This window comes from Hemicordylus capensis, chromosome 2, assembly GCF_027244095.1.
Source record: "Hemicordylus capensis ecotype Gifberg chromosome 2, rHemCap1.1.pri, whole genome shotgun sequence".
Lineage (NCBI taxonomy): Eukaryota > Metazoa > Chordata > Lepidosauria > Squamata > Cordylidae > Hemicordylus > Hemicordylus capensis.
In genome coordinates, this window is record NC_069658.1 from 27336760 (window position 1) to 27357951 (window position 21192).

The window sequence follows — 21192 nt, forward strand, 5'->3', positions numbered from 1 at the left end:
TCTTCAAACCCCCTACATTCTTTTCCAAGCTTAAGCTCAAAGACGTTTACTAGCCCCGCCACCCTAGCCCATCTCCAAAACACAATGCCCCTTAGCCCTTCACATTCTGCTCTGGGAGGACCCAGTAGTAGCTGCAGTATGCAGGAAGTGGAAAGTCATTGCAGTAGCTCTTGGGAAGGCTCCAGATCTTTAGGGCCACTGCACCTTTCCCCCCTGATGCACTGCCCTGCAGCATGAGAGAAAAACAGGGGTGGGGGTGGAATCCTTCCCATTCTTCAAGTTCTGCTGCCATTACTGCACCAACCCAGACTAATAAGTAAAGGGGTGTGGCCCCTGAGGAGTGGTGGCCCGAGTTCTTTGAACACTGTCACCCAGTGGTGGCTCCGCTCTGCTCCTATGAGGGTGCTTGGGAGAGGCTGGCAGGAATAGAGACAGTTGCTGTCAGAAAATGATCCTGTTGCTTCCCAACTTGGGGGGAAAGAAATCTGATACTTTCTGAGATAATCTGAAGTGAGTAGGAGTGAACTCATCACTAATTTGTCCAATCTCTTCCCTGCTCTGTTTCTGATCTTTAATGACACAATCCATGATTATGACAGCAAAAAGGGTCCACATTTTTACACTAAGACAGGGAGATCCTTTTAAATGGGGGATTCTTTGCTGCTAAAATATAAAGCCTGATTGTTCTTCTGCTTTATGCTAACACACTGAAGAATGTGGAAACTACTGCCTGAACAGTAAGTAACAACTTTGAAATGTGTTCCATCATTGTGTATGTGTTTGCATGCATGTGTGCCTGCTCTATAATGCTAGCAGTGTAATTGAAACTACGTTCAGGTCAGATCCTGTGGATAACACTACAATCCATTATCATACTCTGGATTACAATGCAATGATACAGCATTGTTATTATTAGCTTTGTAATTAGCTTGCTAGCTGTGATTATTAAGAATTACCTTGAAATTAACATAAATATGTGTGGGCAGGTGGGAGAGTAGGCATTGTAGGAACTAGTGCATTTTGTGGGTATTATTGCACAACTCGTTTTTTAAAATGTGGACTTTAGAAAGAACAAGAAGAAGCTAGGTAGACAGTACTCAAAATTGTGAGTGAAATATTACAGATGCTGGCCAGTGTCCCCTCTAACAGGGATTCCCAGATGTTGTCGACTACAACTCCCAGAATCCCCAAGCAAAAGCCATTGCAGGTGGGTGTTCTGGAAGTTGTAGTCAACAGGGAATCCCTGTTAGAGGGAACAGTGGTGCTGGGATAAAGTATTACAGGTGCTTGAGTGTATACTAGAAATCTATAGGATTTGCTTTAGAAACATGGAGTTCAAGCTTTTATTGGGAAAGCTAGTGCTTGTGACTGCAGAGAAAAAGCTTGAAACCATGTGGCTTTCAACTCAGGCATTATTTGATTCCCTCTGTGCATCCCACTCTATCCTTGCCAAAGAATTCAAAATGTGAATCTTGGAAACACTTCAGAATCAGAAGCAAAAATAAGGACATATCGGCAAATAAGCTCACTCGGTATATTGAACTTTGGGTTACACAGAACCCTGGTTTTTAGCAACACTGTACATAATTCAGCCAAAGTTAAGCACTTTAAAGTCCCATTGATTTCAGAGGGACAGATTTAAGAATGTGTGCTTAATTTCCCCCAAATCAACAAAATGTGCACGTCTAATTGGGATTAAGTCCCAGCATGTTTTATGGGACATACCCTCAAGCCAATGTGTTTAGGATATCTTCAGAGTTCTTAACTTTCACTGGATTGTGCTCAAAGAAAATGACCCTTTCCAGTTGAACAGCTTTGCATGTCACCAAAGCATGAATATACCAACAGAACATTTCCTGGAGATTTCAGACTTCTCCATTTCATCTTTGAGACAAACCCCATTAGTCTTGCACTATCTTTAGCAATGTTTTTTGAAGTTTGAAAGTTTAAGCATCTATTTGGCACTGCACGTGGCATTTGCACATAGGGAAGGCGTCACCCTCAATCCCACATTCTCATGCTAGTAAGTTCCATTCATTTTCAATGGGGTGTGATGTCGGCATTCCTGCACCTTGTTGCTTTTGCATGAATCTCATTGAAGTCAATGGGATTTTCTCTCACCCACTTGCAGCAGGATTGCTTCCAGTGGGTTCAGTCCAGTGGAAATTAGACAAACCTTGTCTACATGATGTTATGCTTGCTGTTGGAAGCCACTGGAAACAATTTCCATGTGGTGAATGACATAGAGCAGATCTGATATGCAGAGCTGCTTCCCACATGGATTGTCCATATTGCATGGAGAATGCCCATGTCTCATTGCAGAGGTACTTGTGGCAACTGGGAGTGACACTGAAATTCCATGTGATTGGGATAATCCATGTAACAACCCATCCTGCATCATGTAGTAGCTTCCATTGGCCCTAGGTTTTAAGCATTTAAAGGATGCATGGCACTTTTGCTCAAAAAGAGCCTCAACTGAGCCTCAATTGAGTCTCAAAAATGAACTAAACATGATCAGAGCAGTCAAAGGGTGCAGCTTTTGCTGGACTGGACCATTCCAAGGCTAGAGCCCTGATATACTAGTTGTATGTGTTCATGTGGGTAAGGATTCTAACATGCACCCACCTCCTGCACTCTTAAACAGTGACTCCCAGAAAAATCTGCACCACATGCCAGGTCAGATACAGTATGTGCTTTGACTGCTCAGACAATGTGATTTGACCCTTAGGCACATCTAACTTGTGCTGGATTGCCTCAAAGCTTTTGGGCTCTGCAGGAAATAGCAGACTTGTGCTGATAAAGCCTGAACAGTGAGCTCTTTGGTGCATAAGGCAAGCCTCTCTTTTATCCTTGCAGAGGCCTATCCAGAGGCCAGAGGCACCAGTCAGCCAGCGCTGCTGCGCATGGAAAAGCCAGCCCCAACTGTGTTGCGCAAGAGCGCAGTTGCTCAACTACTTAAAACAGCGCACGAGCACTTGTGCAAGGGAACGTACACTGCTAGGGCTAGCTTTTCTGTATACAGCAGCACCGGCCAATCAGTAATGCTGCTGGCATTGTCTTGCACGGCCCATCGGCCATTGATTTCACTAAGCTTCCACATCCTCAGGTGAGGGATGGGTTGCAGCTTCAGTGCTCAAGGCGAAGGGGGCCTCTTGCACGCCTCCTCTGGATCCAGAAAGGGTGTGGTCCAAAGTGTTGCCTGTGATGTAGGAAACGCCTGGCTCTATACAACCCAGGTCTTCTCTTGAAGCCTGCGAATGGCGATAGCACACCATAGCCTGTGTTGTGGATGGCACTGCATTTGTGACCCGCATGGTGCAAGACTCGGTTCCTGCTTCAGCCACATTGGACATTTTTCCGTAATTTCATTGCAGATGAAGCAGCCATTTGCCTACCAGGTATTTTCATCTTTTGTTACCATGCCTCCCCCTCCCCCGCTTTTCCTCCTTAGCTATGCAGGTAAATGCAACATTTTCTGTTCAGAGCAGCAGCAACAGGCAAAAACCAAACCGGAAGACTTAAGGTCGACACAGGGGGCCAAATCACACACGATACAGCAGATTTGATAGTGGAACTCCTGCTGGGGTTTAGAACATGTTGAAACAGGCACAGGGGTCTCAGAGTTTGATTGGAGCAGCAGTACTGGATCATACTTCTTTCCCCAGTGCAATTTCCCCAATCTGAGTTACCCCTCGGCAGCTGCTGTTGGTCCCATGAGGGAAAAATACAAGTCAAGCATCTGTGCACATATCTTTCCTTTTGTAAGGCTAATAGAAGCTAGGGCGGGGCCTGGCAAGTTATACCATGGGGAAATCCCAGGGAGGGAAGGGTTATTCCAGGGAAACCACCACTGCCATTCCCTGAGCAAATCGGCAGCCTCATCCTCCCCATCCCCCTTGGATGAAGAAAATGTTTGGAGGATACAGTTGTGGATCTCCCACATCATTTGTGGTTTGGCCCTAGAGATAGGGAAGAAGGAAGAGGAAAAGGCCAAAAAGAGAAAATGGAAAAATTGAACTTGGTTCTCCTATTTGGTCCCCCTGTTATTTGTTTACTAGAGGAAGTTATGTGTTGCTTAACTGTCCTGTTGAAAGCCAGTGATATGAAATTGGTGGCTCATCCTCAGGCTCTTTCTAAAACAACTGTTGGTCCTAATAGGATGAAGTGGGGACAGCAAAATGATGCACCAAAAACATTACACTCTTACTTCAGAGGAAGGGGCTGCATTAATGCATCATGTAGTTGATAGTCCTGGGTTTGGCTGTCATCCTAGAAGAAGCCTGGACATTGAACAGCAACAACTTTAAATGGAGATGTGTTGAAGCTGCACTGATGTTTTTAAGGAGATGCTCATTTCTGTGCAATGGCTGCACAAACATTGCGAGAAAGGTTGTTTCCCAGGGAAAGTGGCAGCTCTGCTGGCAGAGGAGGGCTCCGTTTTAAGCAGCAAGCTAGAACAAGGAGCATCTGCTGGCAGGGAGACGTCCTACAGGGATTCTCAACCATAAGTCTCCAGATGTTGTTGGACTACAATTTCCAATGGTCAAAGGTAGTTGGGAATGATGGGAGTTGTAGTCCAACAACATATGGGGTCCCAAGTGTTGAGAACTCCTGTACAAAGTACCCTAGGTTCCTGCTTCATACCACAGGCTAGGGTTCTTAGAGGGAAAGGGGTAAGGAGAAATAGCTTGCCTTACGATGAATACAAATATGACAAATATTTACATACCGCTTTTCAACAAAAGTTCACAAAGTGGTTTACATATAAATAAAATAAAATAAAATAAAATAAAATAGGCTCCCTGTCCACAAAGGGCGCACAGTCTAAAAAAGAAATATAAGATAGACACCAGCAACAGCCCCTGGAGGGATGCTGTGCTGGGGATGGATAGGGACAGTTGCCTTGCCTTTTTCCAGAAAGGCCTGGCTGCCTCAAGCATATTTATCCACTTAATGCGGATGGAGCTAAGCATAACCAGTGGGGTTAAATCCTATACAATGGCTGAGCTTAGAAGAGATGCTCAGATTTTGCTATGGACTGCAGTTCTGAGGTGACACAGCAATTGTTTGTAAAAAATCTTCAGCCACCATGCTTGCTGTTAGTTTTTTTTTTTTTTTTAACTAAACTGAATTATTATCACAGAGAGAGGGGACTCAAATTTCAGCCCTCCAGCTGTTTGCTGGTGCACACCTCCCATCATCCTTAGTTACTATGACAAGTATCCCGGGATGATAGGATTTGTAGGGCAACAGCTGCAGGAGGGATGCAGTGTGAGACTCCTGCCATATAGGATGGAAATGCTGGTGCGAGCCAGTGTGGTATCCAGGAGTGTGGAGACCCTGGTTCAAATCCTCACTCAACGATAAAGCTAGGTGACCTTGGGCAAATCACTCTCTTCCAGCCCAACCTACACCACAGGGTTGTTGTGTGGATAGAAGGGAGGAGGAATGCCTATGTACACTATCCTGAACCACTTGGATGAAGGGTGAGAAATAAATGCAGTAAAATACACAGTGGATACATGAGGTCCTAGAAAGGATCTGGGTTTCTTTGAGTAAAACCGGACTGCTCCTTTTAGCTCATTTCCTAAGAGTTACGTATATGCTTTCATTTCTCCTTCCAAATATGCATATGCCTGGGGCACATTATCCTGTTGGTCTTTCCAGATAGTTCTTCACCTCTAGAATGCTAACCACTATGATCCTGGGAGCAGGTCTGGAATTGTGAAGGCTCTCCCTTTCTCTCCCCTCTTGCTCTTACTGCAGATAGAACCAGGGAGATCTTGTGTTTGTTTGGACACAAGAACTCTCAGAGAGAGAGAGAACACCCACTTTTGGTCCCATGGGGGAAAGGAAATCAAATAAATGTAGGGCAGCTTCACACAACTGCTGGGAAGTCTAGTTGCTTGAAGCCCCTGGTTGCCCAGCAAGTGCTTGATTCCAGTGGGCATGTCATGCAAACCCGCCCCCAAGTCCCGGTCCTGAGCTGCCTGCCTGACATTCTACCAGTTTTCTCTGCCCATCTTCAAACCTTGGTTCCAAGTGGGCAGATAATGTTGGGTGCAACTCAGTAGAATGTTGGGTGCATGGCTATGGGAACTGGACTTGGGCAACTTTGCACGACACACCCTTCAGGTACACATGCTCACTGGGAACTGGAGATTGTCAGAATCCAGACTTCCTGGTGCTCATTTGAAACTGCCTAATGGATCCTCCTAGTTGCTTAGTTGAGGAGAGCAGGAGGGATGAGAGCTGGAAATATGCAAAGTTCATTCCCAGTTCATCTCTAATTCATTCCCAAATATTCCACTTCTGGAAGAATCCCAGGGGTGAAGCGTTGACCGGTATAAACTGTCAATTTTCCCTTTAGGTATCCTAAAGGGCATCAAAAATATTTTTCTTGCCAGTATTATAGCATGCCACTTCTGGGGTCACGTTGAGAGGGGTTTATTGATTGAGTATATCTTCTGCACACTCATATTCATTGTGCTTTCTTCTTACCCTGTTGATAGGAACTTTTTTCAAACAAAATATCTGTCATTTTAATATTGTGTTTTCTTTAATTTTCCTAGCTATTATGGAAGCCATTGAGATCCCACAATTTATTGGACGCAGTTACCTCACGTATGATAGTCCAGATATTCTTAAAAGGTAAATTGATAAAGTTGGAACTTGAGCATCACTTGCGGTTATCACCAAGTAGCCTTATGCGAGGAAATCCTGTTTTTTGAGTAGTTTTTCATGAGAAGAGTGTTATGCAGACAAATAAGAACATAAGAACTGTCTCTCTGGACCAGACTAAGGGCCATCTGGTCCAGTGTTTGTTTTAAAGAATAGCCAGCCAGATGCCAACACGGGGCAGGTTTGGATGGTACTTTGCCTGATTGGCCCAACCCATATCATTAAGAGGGGAGCACACAACTCTCCACTCCACAACATGCTGTTGCTTAAGTGTGTGTGTGTGTGTGTGTGTGTGTGTGTGTGTGTGGTTTTTCCAAAGAATAGAGCTTCCCTACACAGGATCCAAATACTACTTAAAGCAGGGATCCTCAATGTTGGGCCCCCAGATGTTCTTGGACTTCAACTCCCATAATCCCCAGGCCCAGTGGCTTTTGGCTGGGGATTATGGGAGTTGAAGTCCAAGAACATCTGGGGGCCCAACCTTGAGGATCCCTGACTTAAAGGATATTTGGAGCACCAGAGGGGCGGTTCAGATCAACCACAGTCCCGTGTGATTAAGGAAAGGCATGCTGGCAGGGCCGGATTATGACATGCTGAGGCCTTAAGCTATGTCAGGTTTAAAAAGGGATTTCTAGGAGAGAAGACTCAACTAGTATGGTAGCAGAAAAGAAATATTACTGCTAAATCAAACCATGTACCTTCAGAAAAAGTGATGGATTGTAGGGGTTCGAAGGTATCTTTTTTTCACTGCAACATCCAATTCTTATTTTGTACAACTCAAAAGTTTTCTCCCTACCTTCCACTAAACAGAGTATCAGGATCAAGAACAAATGTGTTTATGAGGTTTAAGACGACACTGATGGATGGTCTCTTGATGTGGAGGGGAGACAGCCCTATGAGACCCAACAGTGATTTCATCTCTCTAGGTCTTCAAGATGGCGCTTTGGTCTTCAGGTAAGCTGTTCTGCATCCCTCCTCTATCAATTTGCTCCAGGCAGGGGAAGTCTGATATGCAAGTGCAGTTCTGCCACACACAGGGATGAGACCACAGCTCAATGGAATAACACCTCCTTTGCTTGCAGAAGGTCCTAGGTTCAATCCCCGACATCTCCAGGGAGGGCTGAGAAAGACTCCTGCCTGAAACTTTGGAGAGCTGTTGCCAGTCTGTGTAGTGCATACTGGAGCTACCTGGACTGGACCAATGGTCTGACTTGGTAGACGGCAAGACACAATGATGTCACGGGCTTGAGACTATCTGTTTCAACTGTGCAGGCACACTGGAGCGCCTCACAGTTATCAAGAGCCGCTGGGCCGGATGGACAGGCCTAGAGGTCGCTCTGGCTGCCATCATGGAGGGGAGGCCTGCTTGGCTCACACACACACCCCGGCCACCACCCCTCAGGGTGGCACATGGACAGGCACATGGCGGCTCAGCTGAAATTACGGAAGAAAAAACAGAGGTTCGGCGCAGCAGGACGGGCAAAGGGTGGCTGCAGGAGGCCCCCTCTGACCATTTGGAGCCCCCCCTTGACCTTGGAGGCCATGGCCCCAAGATCCAGGGGTAAGAGCGCCTCTGCCTCTGCACAGGACTGTGCTTTTCTTAAGAGAAAGAGAGAGAGAGAGCTCTCTCTGAAGAGCACTTGGAGGAGAGCGCTGGGAAGGGCTACACTTCCTGGCACTCTGTGCATTCCTTTGAGTTTGGTGCAGGAGCTCAAGATTACTGTAATCTGTAATCTCTGCATAGTGCCAGGCATCTGCTTGGTGCAGGGTATTCAGCTTTGGCCAAAGTTTCACACAGGCCCAGGAAACAATTCATTGGGGAGTCACACTTTGGGTAAATGGGGACCATCAGTGGCCTCTGGACCTTACAATGAACACTGGTATACTGATATAAGGCAGCTTCCTGTGTTCCTATGCAAGGGCTGCCCCATTTATATTCATTCATTCATTCATTCATTCATTCGATTTCTATACTGCCCTTCCAAAAATGGCTCAGGGTGGTTTACACAGAGAAATAAATGAATAAATAAGATGGCTCCCTGTCCCCAAATGGCAAACAATCTAAAAAGAAACACAAGATAGAAACCAGCAACAGTCACTGGAGGCCCTGTGCTGGAGGTGGATAGGGCCAGTTACTCTCCCCCTGCTAAATAAAGAGAACCACCACGTTAAAAGGTACCCCTTGCCCAGTTAGCAGGGGTTAATGAAGGGAGTCATGTGCACTTGCATCCCTTTGTGAACATCGAGCTCTCCAATCCCTTGAAGTGTGTGCATGGTTGAAAGAGATTTAGGCACACTGGGCCAAAATTGATCCCAGACTCAAGTAAACCTGACACCTCTGGGTTCTGTTGCTCTCTTTTCACCTTGGGAGACAGGTTAAGAGTGTAGGATGAGGAGTGCCCCAGCACATGACCTTCCCTCAGACTCTCCCTGGGTACCATCCTGGGTGGCAGCATGATGTGGACAGGGACACACAGGGATCTGCATCTGTGCCATACAATGTAATTACCTTTGAAGTAAAAGTACATTTCCTGTACATGCAGTCAATAGGAAAAAGCAAGGCCAATGAAAACTGGATGGGCCGAGTGTACAAGTTGGTTTGGTCCCATGGGAAAGTGTAGGAAGTTGAGAGCTACCTTGTTGTTTGGTTTTATATATTTTATTTAATCCACTCGCTGTTTCTGTAATGCAACCGAGGGCTTTCCGACTCGTTTTTCTCAGAAGCAAATGTTCTTTCTGTCAAAAGCAAAATGTAAACCCAGGAAGTGAGAAACAGTAAAACTAGTGCTCTGTCCTCAACGGAATTCCACCGCCCCCCAATGCCTTAGGAAATGTTCAAGAGGCACTCCCTCTATTTTCTTGGCCAGTTTATCTAAAGGTCCACTGTTCCTTTTTGTTAGTTTTCTTTTTCAGATTAAATAACTGCAGACTCTTTTTTGAGAAAACAGTTGTCATTTCTGGTATTATTATACATGGGCAATGCAGTAAAATGCTGCTTTCACAGAATAGGAAAATACACTTTAAGAGACACCTCAGGCAATTGAGGTAGTGCATGAAGATCTATGACGAGCTCATGGCCCTGACAGCAATGAGAATGCATTGGGCAATCATACTCAAGCTTTTTCATAATAAACAGTTCACAGCACTTGTTTTGGTGGTGGTGGTGGTGGTGGTGGGGATGTTCTTTTGCCTGTTTGTTTCATTTTTCGTAGTTGCTCCTTGGCCCCCTCACTTTTCTCCAATATACTGCCAACAAAAGCCCGATTCAGACAGTATGTTCTAGGAATCTACAGATGTCTGTACACTTGTATATGTGTTTGTGTGAATGGCTGTAGTTGTGTTCATTTTTTTACGTGAACCTGGATGCAGGCCCTGATACAGGGCCTGCATGGTACAGATAGGAAGTGTACTTTCTGTACCTGCATTCAACATAACATGTGAATGACTGTACCTGTGTACATTGTGCACTCATTGTAAGAGTGCTGAACATAACCTGTGAATGGGCCTAAATTCATTTAGATATCTTGGATCCAACACAGGGTCCTCATGCTTTCTAGCATCAAAGCACTCAGTAGCCTTATGGTAGTAAGCATGACTTATCCCGTTAGCTAAGCAGGGTCTGCCCTGGTTGCATATGAATGGGAGACTAAAAATGTGAGCACTGTAAGATATTCCTCGCAGGGGATGGAACCGCTCTGGGAAGAGCAGAAGGTTCTAAGTTATTTCCCTGGCATCTCCAAGATAGGGCTGAGAGAGATTCGTGCTAGGGATGTGCATGGAACCGCTTTGGAGTCCCTTTATGGGCCTCCAAACCAGTTCGATGGACTGGTGGTTCTGGCACTTCCATGGCTGGTTTGACGGCAGGAGGTGTCTAACATTAAGGGTGGGGGAGGGTGCACTCCCACCCATTTCCCCCACCAGCGCTCGGTTTTCCAAAAGTCCTTCTGGGTGGCAGCATACCTCCCTGATGCCCCGTTGTCCAGATGTGACTGGAAGTAGTGAGCGCGCCTTTGTGCGTTGGCACGTGTGCGCATGGCGCACACGCTCATGAGTGTGCCGACGTGTGCAGGGGCGTTCACTATTTGCGGTCACATCTGGACAATGGGGCAAACTGGGCATCAGGAAGGTACGCTGCCGCCTCGAAAGACTTTTGGAAAACCGAGCACCGGTGGGGGAAATGAGGTGGTGAGGGGGTAAGTGCACCCTCCCCTGCCCTTAAAGTTAGATATCCCCTGCCATCAAACCAGCCCCAGTCGGTTCCATACACATCCCTAATTCCTGCCTGCAATCTGTGAGAAGCCACTGCCAGTTTGTGAAGACAATACTGAGCTAGATAGACCAATGAGCTAACTGAGTATATATGGCAGCTTCTTTGTTCCTATATTCTGATATATCCTTGCTCTCATCCTTTCATCCTCCCAACTGCACCATCCTCAGCTGTCTGAAATTTTCCTGCACCCTCAAATGACTCCATCCTTTCTTCTGTATTGCCCCAATGTCTGGAATCACCTCTGCATGCTGTTTGAGATGATACGTCTCTCTCTTCCTTCAATTCCCTTCTCAAAACCCATCTTTTCCATTAAGCTTTTGGCAAGAATTCCTTAATCCTTGCCCCCTACTGAAACTTAGCCTAAGTGCATGTTACTACATGTGATACATCCTGTTAACTTGTTTACGGTTGCCTCCATCTTCCTCCCCTCTTCTCTTGCATGAGCGTGCAGGGCATACTGGGGAGACCCCCGAGCCAGGAGGATGCTTTTCAGCCTCCCACTGGGGGTCTCCTCATGAGTAACCGCAGTGCAGAGCTGTGCCGTGGCTACTCACACTAAAAAAAACCTGGGTTAGCGTACTTAAACGGGTTTCCCACTCAAGAACCACCAGGCTCTCAGCCGAGCCCGGTGGTTCTCGCGATTGTAGAAAATCGGGCTAGCAGAGGCTAGGTCTGTGGATTTTGCTTCATATGTAAGACAGTAAAATTGGTGCAGACAGGAAAAAGTGCAGACATTCAGAATCAGTTTTTTAAGAATGTGTAAATCCTACATTTGGGAATATTAATACATTTATACAAAATCCAATTTGGGGTGAAAAACTTCATTTTTGAAGTTGAAAAACTCAGATTTCTCCGTGCCCAGAATGATCAGAAAAAGAACCCAACGACTTAGCACATTTGAATGATTGTGGCAAAAGTCCTGTTTTGTTGCACATGCCCTGTTTATCTTTTCCTTTATTTTGCAAACATTTGCATCGTTTCTTGTTTAAGAACATAAACATGAAGAGTACAACAAGAAAGGCACAAAGGCTTGAGTCATGCCATCTTGCCTACCCTTAGAATATGGTCACTGGAACATGCAGATTTCACATAGCTATTGTACTTAGGAGGTATTGATAGACCTTTGCTCCATATTTATAAATTCAGCTCTTTGGTTTGTCTACTCCTTTCCCAGCTCTAATTAATGTATGTGTTATTAACAATTAATATTTAACATTGAGATGCTATTAATTCCCCATGGGCCAAAGAAGAAGGTGTTTTGGTGGTTAAGAGATCAGGAGCAGACTGCAAGAATACACCTTCTCCTTTGCCCCATCTCATTGTTAATATGGCTAATCACAACGTTGCTGCTAATGAAATCATGTTTAAGATGGAAGGATGGGAAATTCGCTCCTGAGAGGGAAAGGACTTTGGGCAGTGAGAGATCCTGCAGTCCACTTCCACTCTCTTATGCTCAATGAAGAGGGTGTTTTCATGACTCCGTGTCCTTAAAACCCATATACTCCCATTAGAGTGCTGGCAAAAAGTGGCAGAACTGAAGCATGATTGTGAACTCTGGGGTTTAAATGAGCATTTTCTTTTTTGGTTCCAGCTACAACCTTGGCAGCGGCATTGCATCCATTGTGGTGAACGGCTCTTTCAATGATGGCAGGTGGCACAGAGTAAAGGCAGTTCGGTACATCATTGTTATTGATAATGGTCATTACAGGAAGTCCCCAACTTAAACAGGTTGTGTTCCAAAAGTTTGTTCGTAAGTCAGATGTTTGTAACTCAGAATGCCTATAGTCCCCAAGAGTGATGAGTTGTTTCTGTGGGTTGGCGTTTGTAAGTTGGGGACTTCCTTAATTTAATAAGTTATGGAGCTTTGTTGCCATGTAAGGATCTGTGTAAGTTGCTGGGTGTTTGTAACTCGGGAAGTGCCTGTATTTATTTACATCAGTGTATAGGGTGCTTTATGGGGAAAGAAGTGTAACCAGAATTTCATCTAGGGAAAAGAAAACAGAGAGAGGAACAAGGCAAGAGAAACCACCAACAGAGGCAGAGTAGGCAAAGGTGGCACAGAGTGAATATGAGCAACTCCACTTGCACCCAAATGGCCTAGACAGAGCTAGAACTAGAACTAAAACCTCCTCCCATATGAACCAACCTGCTTTCTCAGGCCATCAGCAAGGTTCTCTTCTGTGTCGAACTGCCTGCCTGCCTCTGCCTCTGCCCTCTCCCTCCTCACACACACACAATTTGACTTGAGCCAAATGAGTCTTTCCAGCCATCCACGCTGAAAAGAAGGAATTTTTTTCCTTGAGATGCCTGGTTAGCTACTTTCACTCCTAGCCTTCCAGTATTGAATCAGCGCCTTCTTTTTCTGGAAGGCGTATGGGAGTGGGGTGATGAACGGAATGAACCACTCTCATGCTGCTCCTGTTTTTCACAGGGTTCATTCTTGCTGGTCTATCATTCAGTATGTTACTTGCTATTTTATTATTGCTGGGTTTTGTCTATATTTTGTTAGCCTTCTGGAGTGCTTGTAAAGGAGAAAGGCAGAATAGAAACTTTTAATATAAATTTTAAAAGCTTAGTTTCAATCGGGAATGTGGACTAGGGATTATTCCAAAGGTTTTATAGACAAAGTAGGTTTTGAAGAGAGGGATGAAGCGTCAGTTCTGGGTCATAATAAGCTTTTTAGTTATCTGCCGAAGAACTGGATTTCTACAGTGGATCAGGTTAGGAAGACCATATCTTTAATAAAATAAGAGACTTCCAAATAAGAGAACAATTTCTGCTATAATCGTACTATATATCAGCAGGATAAATTTGGTACTGGCCTTTCCATGTTAAATCAGTGATGATGTGAAACCATCTGAAAGCATGTCTTATTTTTTTTAACTTAAGTGATGGACAGTCTGGGAAGGTAACAGTGGATGATTATGGTGCTAGAACAGGAAAATCACCAGGAATGATGAGACAATTGAACATCAATGGGGACCTGTACATTGGTAAGCTCCTCCTAATTCCTTCCGTATTCATTTTTACTAAGCATTTTGTGGAGTGCTCACACATGCATGCTTATCATTTGAGGACTCGCCCTCACAGATCAATTGCAATGCACAAGGCTTGTACAATCTTTGTACAATACACACAGGTACAGATCTGTACACAGGCACAGTTATTCACATGCAGGTGCCACAGGACATTTCCTACTGGTATCCTGCATTTCAAGGAGCCTGTGCCCAGGTTCACTTTTTTACACAGATACAAAAACATCTACATGTGTTCAGATATTTGAATACAGGTACAACATAATAAGACTAGAGTGTTCCTCCTGCCTCCTATTACCAATCAAAATGTTTTTCAGTGGAGATTAGCCACAATTCAGCTGCATGAGGTATCACAGCTATGTGTAAATTGCTCCTTTAATGGTCAAATCTAGTTTTTGGTTGGTCTATTACATGCTGGACTGAAGGAGACTTCCATTCTTCATATCTCAGTCCAGCTGCAAAATCTCGAATGGTTTTCACACTATTGCTTGCCTCCCTAGGTGTCTGTCTGTGACCATGCCTGCCAGGAAAAACAATGATGTTGCAAGGGAAAGCAATGACGTTGGAACTGATTGTCCACAAGGACAACAAATTCCAGTGTAACATTTCATGCTGTTCCTCATAACATCCACAAGAAAGCACTCTTGTACAAGCAACTGTGGTTACATCAAGAGAGTGTTTCACTCTGAGACTTCTAGGACGATTTGTAAAAATGGAAATAACTGTAATCGACTTCACTGTGGCAACAGTAGACCCTTCATGGAGGGTCTGGGAGGATTCTGGAACACAAGATCAGAAAATACAGTCACTTACTGTATGTCCCAGGAATAGGGTGGGCTATAACTCTAAACCACAATGCAGAGGAGAAACTTTCTGAGGCCACATTCAGGGTTCATACTTTATATATTCAGTAAGGGGAATGGTCCAGCCATATGACTTGATACCTTCTCAGTTTTTATATGGGAAGTATCTTGTTTGAGCGTATGTAACAAACATGCAAACACACATACACACACACACCCCTGTGAAAACCGATTACGACATTTCTCTCAGACTCCTCTTCTCCAAAACCTGGGTCGTGATTCTCACTTTCAAACAAATGGCTCCTCACATGAAAACTTGATGCCGTCGAGTCTCTTGGGAGGATTATATGATCTCAGTAACTGAATATTTGACCTGGCCTTGAGTCTCTAGAACCACTTAGAAACTGAAGGAAGAGTAATGCCTATTTGCAACGCTTCATACTACTAGAAATTCATTTATCATTTATGTGAAACCAAATGGTCAGTGTACCTGCCACTTTTTATTTTGCTCATTTTCACAATAGTGCTCTAAAGGGGGTTTCTGTGTTCATATTGTATGTATGGGAACTGGAGGCTGAGAGAGACATACTTGCCCAGGCGATGCAGCTTGTCCAGAGGTGATTTGAAGCGAGGCCTTCCAAATCCATCTGTCTGGTCAAGTGGTCCTCACAATTAGCCCCCCTCAGAAAAAGCTCATTTATCAAGCTTATCATAATCAGATGCATGAGAAACAATTATCTGGATCCAACTAAAAGGCAACGTTTGATGTGGTGCAGTCCATTTGACCGCCTCATTCTACTCTGTGTGTAAACCAAGCCTCATTTAAATCAATGGGGCTGATATGAATTAAGGAGGAGTGTGTGGTTAGAAGTGAGTGTTTTGCGTGAACTGCTCTTTCCAGCTGCAAAGCAAAAGCCACCAGAAGTTCTGACATCACATGCTACGTGTTGAGTGCCGGAAGTCCAGTTGCAGTGCAGAGTTTGTCGTTCATTTTCTTTATTTGCTCCTTTTCTCCCTTTCTCTCTGCCAGGTGGAATGAAGGAAATAGCGCTGCACACGAACAGACAATATATGAGAGGACTGGTAGGCTGTATTTCCCACTTCACCCTTTCCACAGATTATCACATTTCACTGGTTGAAGATGCAGCTGACGGGAAGAACATCAACACTTGCGGGACAAAGTAAGAGGAGGATCTTCTTCACACGGAAGAGCCTTCCTGGCACGCACTTCAGCAACAAGAAAATGACTGAACTTGCATATGGAAGACTCGTTGAGCAGGGCCTGGAAGCAAGAGCCAAACTGAAGGGAAAGCATAAAGGGACAGGCCCATTTCCCACTCTCCTTTCCTTTTGGACGTTGTACTGCCTCAGTCAGATTGAATGCTTTGGAGCAGAAGCATCACACCTAACTACTATGTCTTTAGAGAACAATCCAGCAAGGGCAGTTGCACACGGATAGTGCTTCTCCTGCTGGGTGTATATGTGTATATACATATGTGTCCTTCTCTGCCAGATCCAATACCAGCTTCAAACATGCATCTCGATAAACCATTTCCATTTGCAGCAGTCAACTGACAAACAAGTGAGAGAGAGGGTGGGGGTCACTGTCAATGCACTGGGTCACTGGCTGTGGGGCCCTGGCTCCTGTGGCAGGGAGCAGCACCTGGTTTGCCATCCATGCATTGAAGGGGGAGGCGTGAGGCCTCCAGCTGTACTTTTCCAGTGCTGCCACTACATTGATTCCCACCCTCTCCCCAGCACCCGTGATGGTGAGGCTGATCATCAGAGGGTTTCCCAGACAGCAGGCTTTACCGTGGGTTTTCTGTAAGGCTTTACTGCGAGTTGGAAGTTGCCCCCAAAATACGATGCAAAAATTGGGTTTTTAAAACCCCGGATATAGATTGGGCTACACTCTAACATGAGATGAAAAACCCAAATTGTGTGTGTGAGACGTGCTCCCTGGTAGCTTGCAGGTAACCTTCAGAGTAAATTTGGCCGATATGTGAATGCACACCTCCATTTGGGAGAAGATGTGAACAAAAAGCCGGGTGTGAAAAACTCCCAGGAACCATGAATGGGCAGCCACATGGTCTGCTGAAACCACACTCCTCTGTTTTGGAATAAGCCAATACCTCCCCCTGCAACCATCATGCACTGGGACCACAGTCTCTGTATCAAACACTAGAGAAACAGCAGGTCACACAGTTTCTGGACTGTCCCACTTCAGACTGTAGGGAGGAGGATGTTGCGTACTTGGCTGATTGCCAGCCTGGGACCATTGCAAAGAAATCTCTGTGTAGCAGCATGACTGGGAGAGAATGTTCTCCTTGAAAGCGAGTTTTCTACATACTGGGAGGCTCTCCACACGAACAGAGCCTTACCGGGCGCTGCAGGGAAAGTGGGCTTAGCAGGGAGCCGTCCCTGCGCTTGTGTTAGCCTCCCGGCCAAGGGTCTCCTCATGACTCACCACGGCACAGAGTCTCACAAGCAGAAGAACAGGGTTAGTGGGATGCTTGCTCCACTAACCTTGTTTAAGGGGAGGAGGACTTACTGCGTGTGTTGCAGCACATGGCCGCAGGAAAGTGGGTTAGGCTCCCTTAGCCCGCTTTCCTGCGGTCGTGAGAATCACCTCAGGGAGTTTTTGCATGTGGGGTGGGGATTGATTCATTCAGTCCCCCCTTTTGACTGAAGTGGTGCAATCCAGGAATATTTTTAATCATGTGGTCTTCTAGTTTCATCTTGCTTCACCTTTACTCTTCTCCCTGCCTCCCCAGCAGAAATCATTCTATTCTAATGTCTGAAGCCCAGACTGAAATCTGTAAGCAGAGAAGGGCTGATATTCTGCAGTGGTGTTGAGGTTTTGAAGGACCACATTGTCAGTTCACAAAGTTGTGCATCAGTCCAGGTTCTAACAGTAGCAGAGTGATTGCTATGGTTTGTAGGAAGCTTCCTTTCGACCAAGAGAGCAGTATTGAGACATGTGTACCTTTTACAGTTGGTAATGACACAATGCCTGTATCATCCAGCAAACCAAGTGGTGTATTTTTAAAAGCGCTGTATTTATGCATTACTTATCCCATTCCCATTTATTAAGAAAAATATTTTTTGCAGCTTCATTCTGCCTAATGTAAATACCCACACAAGCAAACTCCTTTCCTAATTATGCCGTTTGCTGAAGAGGACAGTTCTTACTATTTAAAGAGTCTACTTTTTTATTACAAAGCAATGAAATATCGACAACCACATTTTATAGCAGTAATTTTGTACTTGTATATTTTTATATAGCAGCAGCTGTGGCATTGATTGGCTAGCATAATTTTGTAAACAGAGTAGATGTCTTACCCAGGTTAGCATGTCACACAGCTTCCCCAAAGGAAATGAAGAGTGCGCTGAGGTGGTTATAGGCTGGGGCAAGGAAGTTTTGCATGTGCTTCTGGTACAGTTTCCTTGGACATATTTGTGAAATGTAACTGGTTTTACAATTTCTCTTTTTTTTCTGGTGTAAATTTAGACAGCTGAAAATGTACATTAATGAATCTTTTCTGGCTTAAAAGTATGGAAAATATGTTAAAATGTGTTCTAACTATAATATGTTGGCAGCAAGTATTTTGTTTTAACATCTGAACCAAGGATACACATGGAGGTGTATGGGTTAAATCAAAATATTTTGTGCAGGGCAGGGGTGAGCATTAGGCAGCTTGGGACCAACTGGTAACGCTGAGACTCATTTGAAATAGCTCTCCAAGCATTTGGCCTTGCTTCTCTTCCTTCCAGCAAATACTCTACTTCTGATCAGGCTCAGACTGGCCCACAGGGCATATTCCTGGTGTGCCCCCCCCCCCGCAGAGCGCCCCTGCGCCCTGCCGCACTCAGCAGCAGTGAATACTCCCACCCTTAAGTACCCATTCTGCTCAAAACCCAGCGCCCTCCCCACATACATTCCACCGCCCTCTCAGTGCCTCCAGTCCAGCCCTGCTTCTGATTGGTTGGCTGAGTAGGAACATGGCCAATGGCCATGCCCCTTTTAATCTTGCTCTCTCTCAGGATGCTCAGAGTTGCTTTTTCTTTTTCTTCCATCAATCTCTTCCCAGTCTCTTCCCCCACAAAGCAACTTATCTAGCTTCCCTCCTGTCCTGCATTATAATTTTGATATAGTTCAGGAGCTTTGATGTTAAAATCTATTTTGTTAATGTATGTTTCTATAGAAGTTGCTGTTTTGTGACTGGCTCCACCTCCCCAAGCTGCTGTTGTGTGACTAGCTCTGCTTTCCCAAGCTGCTATTTCATGATAGTACCTCCCAGGGCTCTTGGAAAACAAAACAAAAGGAGGAGGAGGAGGAGTTCTAGTAAGAACTAAGCTGCCTGCTTTCCTTTCACTATCCCTACAACTAGACTAAATTTGGTTCAAATCAGTTAGATGGTTAAGAAGTTAGTCCCCCTAGCTCCTGAGGGCCCCTGAGCTTCACCCCTCCCTATTTTCTTCATTATCCCCCTCACTCATAGGAGCCGCTGACGAGAGGAGTGAACATGGGCCCCCTCTCCCCTAGCAACACTCCTGCTTGTGACCCAAATGTTCACAAACCCACCATCTTGAATCGGACATCATTACAAACTAAACAATTGAGGTGTCCCTATGTGCCACTCACTAAAACTGTACCACATTTGGTTCAAATTGATTAGACAGTCCACAAGTTAGTCCATTTGTCCCTCAAACATGTATGTGTACACCAACTTGAATCGGGGTGGATGACATCATCACTAACTATGCCATTGACATGTCCCTTTGTGTAACCGATTTGGTTCCCATTGGTCCTGGCAATGCAAAGTTGATAGTGTGGGATGGACACACACACGGAATCACAGTGAAAGTAGGCTTAAAACTAGAAAGTAGACTTAAAAACCCACTCCAAAAAGTCTGCCCACCCCTGCTGTAGGGCAATTAGGACTATGGTGCAGGGCGGAGAGGTAAATTCATTGGTTTATATCCTGCTGTGATGGATTCAGAGCAGTGTATAGCATTTTAAAATCAATAATCCTGTCCTGAAGGGGTTCACCATCTTGCAAGATTCCCCACCCGATTCCACCCTCCTGCATTGCTGTTAGCCCCAGGAGGAGGAAACTTACAGACACATTTTATTGTAGCGTTTCATTGTACAGGTTGAAATGTAAAACACAGTTTTGTACAATGCAGAATATGCTTCTCATTTAAGTCTAGTGTGCAAGACTTGGACAAAACATAGACATAGCTCAGACATCACTGAGCAAACCCCTACCCCACATGTGGAGTTTTAAGGCTTCAGAGGACTGTGGGCAAGCTCCAAAGCCTGGGAAACCTGTGCAATCCATGGGCTAAGATCTGTGCGGTCTTAAAAGTCACCCAAGTTGTCATCTGAGTTGCGATTAATGTCCAGGACTTAGTCAAAAAGTAAATTAAAATTGTGAAAGGTGGTTGAAAAGGATGAGGTCATATGAGAAGGTGTAGCCAATATTACGAGGCAGTTTAGAACCTTTAAAGAAGGTGTTCCAGTAATGCTCATATTTTCTGATCCAGGTTAGAATCAACCTGAGAGGAGCTGGTCCATCACTCACCACAGTTCAAGTTCTGTATCCAAAGCACTTCTCCCCACCTATTCTACTGCTGTGGCAGAAGCTGCTGCATGACCTTAGTGGGGCAGAAATGGTGGCTCAAAACCTCCATGCAGTTGAGGCAGAACACCAAATACTGCCCCCTGTACACACCTTCCTCCAACTCTCCCCCATTAAAGTGGGGTGTAGGAGGGCATTGTTCTTCCTCATTGGTGCCTCAAGTGAGGAGCTGCCTGAGATGATCACCCACTGTGCCTCGCCTCACAAAAGAACTGCCCTTTGGTGAAGGGGGGGAAGGGGAGGTAGGGCGCAGAAGCCCCTAACCACCACACCCTCTATCAGGGGTGCACAACCCAAATACCCCAGTGGGCTGGAACCACGCATGACTTCGTGTGTGGGGGCCAAGGTCAATGTTCAGCACATTAATGATTACATTTTATCATTGTACACATGATAAAATGCACATTGTACACATGATTAATATATACACATCAATGATTAGAAATAGTTTAAATAAATAAATAACAAATAAAATACATTAACATCCATTCTTAAATATAAAGGAAAGCACTGAAAAATACTAATGAATGGAATTATTGGTTACCCACAGCATGAGAGAAGAGGCAGCTGCTAGCAACCCTCCTTCCTGCCTGCCTTTTATGCACTTTCAAAGTTTGCAAAGGTTAATTTGGAAGGGGACTCACCCCATCCAGGGCCACAGGGCAAAATAGCATTTTGCACCTCACCACAAAACTTTGGGCCACCCCTGGGGCTGGGGGAAAAGTCCCCACGGGCCAGATCTGTCCCCCGGGCCTTAT

General features: G+C 45.1%; 1 protein-coding gene across 2 annotated transcripts in view; it reads left to right on the forward strand.

Moving 5' to 3' along the window:
* The window catches only part of EGFLAM (EGF like, fibronectin type III and laminin G domains), a 173214-nt gene extending 154836 nt beyond the window's left edge, over window positions 1-18378 (forward strand). Inside the window, exons 19-24 of one of the 2 annotated variants that reach the window (XM_053303992.1) lie at window positions 714-737; window positions 6573-6651; window positions 7492-7635; window positions 12543-12626; window positions 13841-13944; window positions 15820-18378. In XM_053303992.1, coding sequence (XP_053159967.1) covers window positions 714-737; window positions 6573-6651; window positions 7492-7635; window positions 12543-12626; window positions 13841-13944; window positions 15820-15974 — 590 coding nt within the window. In that variant the 3' untranslated portion in view covers window positions 15975-18378. The remainder of the gene's footprint in view (window positions 1-713; window positions 738-6572; window positions 6652-7491; window positions 7636-12542; window positions 12627-13840; window positions 13945-15819) is intronic. The other variant, XM_053303993.1, reaches the window with a different exon arrangement.
* Window positions 18379-21192: the final 2814 nt, after the last annotated feature.